Source organism: Amphimedon queenslandica, unplaced genomic scaffold, assembly GCF_000090795.2.
Source record: "Amphimedon queenslandica unplaced genomic scaffold, v1.1 AMPQUscaffold_12383, whole genome shotgun sequence".
In the NCBI taxonomy this organism is placed as follows: domain Eukaryota; kingdom Metazoa; phylum Porifera; class Demospongiae; order Haplosclerida; family Niphatidae; genus Amphimedon; species Amphimedon queenslandica.
Window position 1 is genome coordinate 5,064 of NW_003547380.1, and position 3,107 is coordinate 8,170.

Sequence of the window (3,107 nt, forward strand, 5' to 3'; positions counted from 1 at the left end):
ATTATTATTATTAATGTTTGTTATTGTGTACATACATAGGCCTGTTAGTGCTCCTGCAGTTCAGTTTGATGACTTGTATGAGGAGGAGAGAGACATGCTCTCCCTCTCTTACCATTATCCTCTCAGTACACCACCCACCCATCACCACACACTCACCACTGGGCCTTGTAACAATGGAGGAATCAACAGGAGGAGCATCATTAAGAAGAAAGGACATATTAAGGTAAGTGTGGGGTTTAGAGGAGAAAAATACATGTAATAGCTGCAGTGTCACTAGATGTACATGTACATGTACTTTAAGCTGTACTATGAAGTACATGTACATGTACACTTGCAGTAATGGTCATTGTATTACACATGTACATGTGTACATGTACAGTGTAAATAACGAAACCCTTGGGATACTAAATTTTGTTTCATTGCATTGAAGGCTTTATTAAAGAGAAGTTTTTGAATTAATAAGGAATGACGTTGGTACATGTACATGAAAATTTTTTAACATACATGTACATAGAAGTTTTTGTTAAAGAAAAGTTTCATTATCAGAGGTTCCACTGTACATGTACTTGTATGTGCGTATGCAAAGTAGAGAAAGGCTACCATCACTTACTGTTGATGTTTTTATTGTATTTAGGCAAAATCTGTCCCTAGACTGCCCCCAATAGGAAGAAGTAGACCTGATTTTAGGATAGTGACTAGTAAGGACGTAAAGCAAAGATATAAAGAGGTTGATTGTTTGATTAAGAAGAAATTAAATAATGATTCATGTGACTGTGAAGTCTGTGCTGCTAACAGGTAAGGATGAAAAAATTGAAATAATAATAATTATATTTTTAATGTAAAGTAATCAAAAATGTCCATTGTTACTATAAATAATATGCATACGTACATGTATACATGTATTTCTATTGCAATACACATGCATGTACATGTAATTAGTATAGCTCATGTACATGTACATGTAGCTTTTAATGTATGATGCTTTGACTGAAAAATCATTGATTATTATTATTATTATTATTATTATTATTGTTATTATTATTATTATTATTGTTATTGGTAGAGGTGAAATCAAGAGACCGGATTACTTACCTGGTCTAACTGGTAAGACTGGTTTGGAGAGACTGAGAGAAGAAGCTGACAGGAGAGAAGAGGAACTAGCAAAACAACTTAAACTGGGACAGCGTGTACTAGTACAAGTTAAGAAATCAAGTAAGAGAAGGAGGAGGAGGAAAGGATGTACATGTACATTGTACAAGTGCTACATGTACATGTACATGTATGTGTGCATACATGTATTTTAAGGGAACCAGATTTTTATAATTAAATGGCCATAACTGAAAAAATTGAAGTCAGAATCAGCTCAAACTTTCTACACAGCATAAGGCCATTGATGTATATCAGAAAATGTAATAAAAATTTCGGGTGATTTTGGAGCCATTTTTCGGAAAGCCTTGGGTATTTTTCAAAAATCAGCCATTTTTAAAAAACGGCCATAACTTTAAAAATTGAAGCCGGAATCAGCTTAAACTTTCTACACAGCATAAGGACATCAATATATATCAGAAAATGTAATAAAAATTTGGGGTGATTTTGGAGCTATTTTTCAGAAAAAATCATGGGCTATAGCCTTGGGTATTTTTTAAAAATCAGCCATTTTTAAAAAACAGCTGTAACTTGAAAAATTGAAGTCGGAATCAGCTCAAACTTTCTACACAGCATAAGGACATCAATATGTATCAGAAAATGTAATAAAAATTTGAGGTGATTTTGGAGCCATTTTTCGGAAAAAACCATGGGCTATAGCCTTAGGTATTTTTCAAAAATCAGCCATTTTTAAAAAACAGCTGTAACTTGAAAAATTGAAGTCGGAATCAGCTCAAACTTTCTACACAGCTTAAGGACATCAATATGTATCAGAAAATGTAATAAAAATCTGGGGTGATTTCGGAGCCATTTTTTGGAAAAACCATGGGCTATAGCCTTGGGTATTTTTTTAAAAATGGCCATTTAAAAAAAACAGCCATAACTAAAAAAATTGAAGTCGGAATCAGCTCAAACTTTCTACACAGCATAAGGACATCAATATGTATCAGAAAATGTAATAAAAATTTGGGGTGATTTCGGAGCCATTTTTGGAAAAAAAAACATGGGCTATAGTACAGGGTAATTTTCAGAATTTTGGCCTTTTTGTTCATCATTATGCACCACATCATTGCACTTCTGGTGATTATCATCATCATTATCATCATCATTATTATTATCATTATTATTATTATTTTAGTGTATGATTTGGAGCCACAGAAGCTAACTGGTGTTATAAAGTACATTGGTAAAGTAGACAAGGAATACGTTGATAATAGAATATATGTTGGAGTTAAACTTGATGAACCAGGTACTGTACAATAATGAATGTACAACTGTACATGTACATGATGTATAGCTGGTTTTAACTGGGCGATGAAAGTAATACCTGTACATGTACATTTATGTACATGTACCTAAAATTTTGGTGTCATTTTATTTCTAAATTGCTGAAGAAACTTTGCTGAATGAAAGTGTTTTAGCCATCACTTTTATATTAGCAATAAAGTGTGTATTTATTATCTTTTGATTTATTAATTCCTGTAGCTGGTAACATGAATGGTATTTATAAAGGAAAGAGATACTTTGAGTGTTCAGCAGGTCATGGTAGAATGCTACACATCACCAACGTACTAGCAGCAATGCCTAGACAAGTAATAACCACTCTACTGTATTACTACTAGTATCACTACTACTATAGTATTACTACTACTAGTATCACTAATTTACATGATTTGTTAAAGAGCACAGTAGGGTACCTTTTTTCAAGGGCTGTAAATTTCGTAGATATTTATTTTTGCAGATTTATTTTTCGCAAATTTATACCATCTGCCATTTTATACCGTATTGATTTGATTTTTGCAGAAGTAATTTTTGCAAATCTTTAAAAAATTGTGAAATCCGTAAAACTTTCAGATCTTGAAAAAAAGGCACCCTACAGCATTGTGTGATCATGTACAAGCTACACTGTGTGTTACTGGTGATAAGTTTCAATTTGCATATCGTGTTATTGATGCCCTGTC

The 3,107-nt window shown here is 32.8% G+C and overlaps 1 protein-coding gene across 1 annotated transcript in view; it reads left to right on the forward strand.

Moving 5' to 3' along the window:
* LOC109587922 (uncharacterized) overlaps nt 1-2,768 on the forward strand; it is a 6,780-nt gene extending 4,012 nt beyond the window's left edge. Inside the window, exons 2-6 of the mRNA XM_020004134.1 lie at nt 40-223; nt 635-795; nt 1,064-1,212; nt 2,285-2,395; nt 2,632-2,768. Coding sequence (XP_019859693.1) covers nt 40-223; nt 635-795; nt 1,064-1,212; nt 2,285-2,395; nt 2,632-2,768 — 742 coding nt within the window. The remainder of the gene's footprint in view (nt 1-39; nt 224-634; nt 796-1,063; nt 1,213-2,284; nt 2,396-2,631) is intronic.
* Nucleotides 2,769-3,107: the final 339 nt, after the last annotated feature.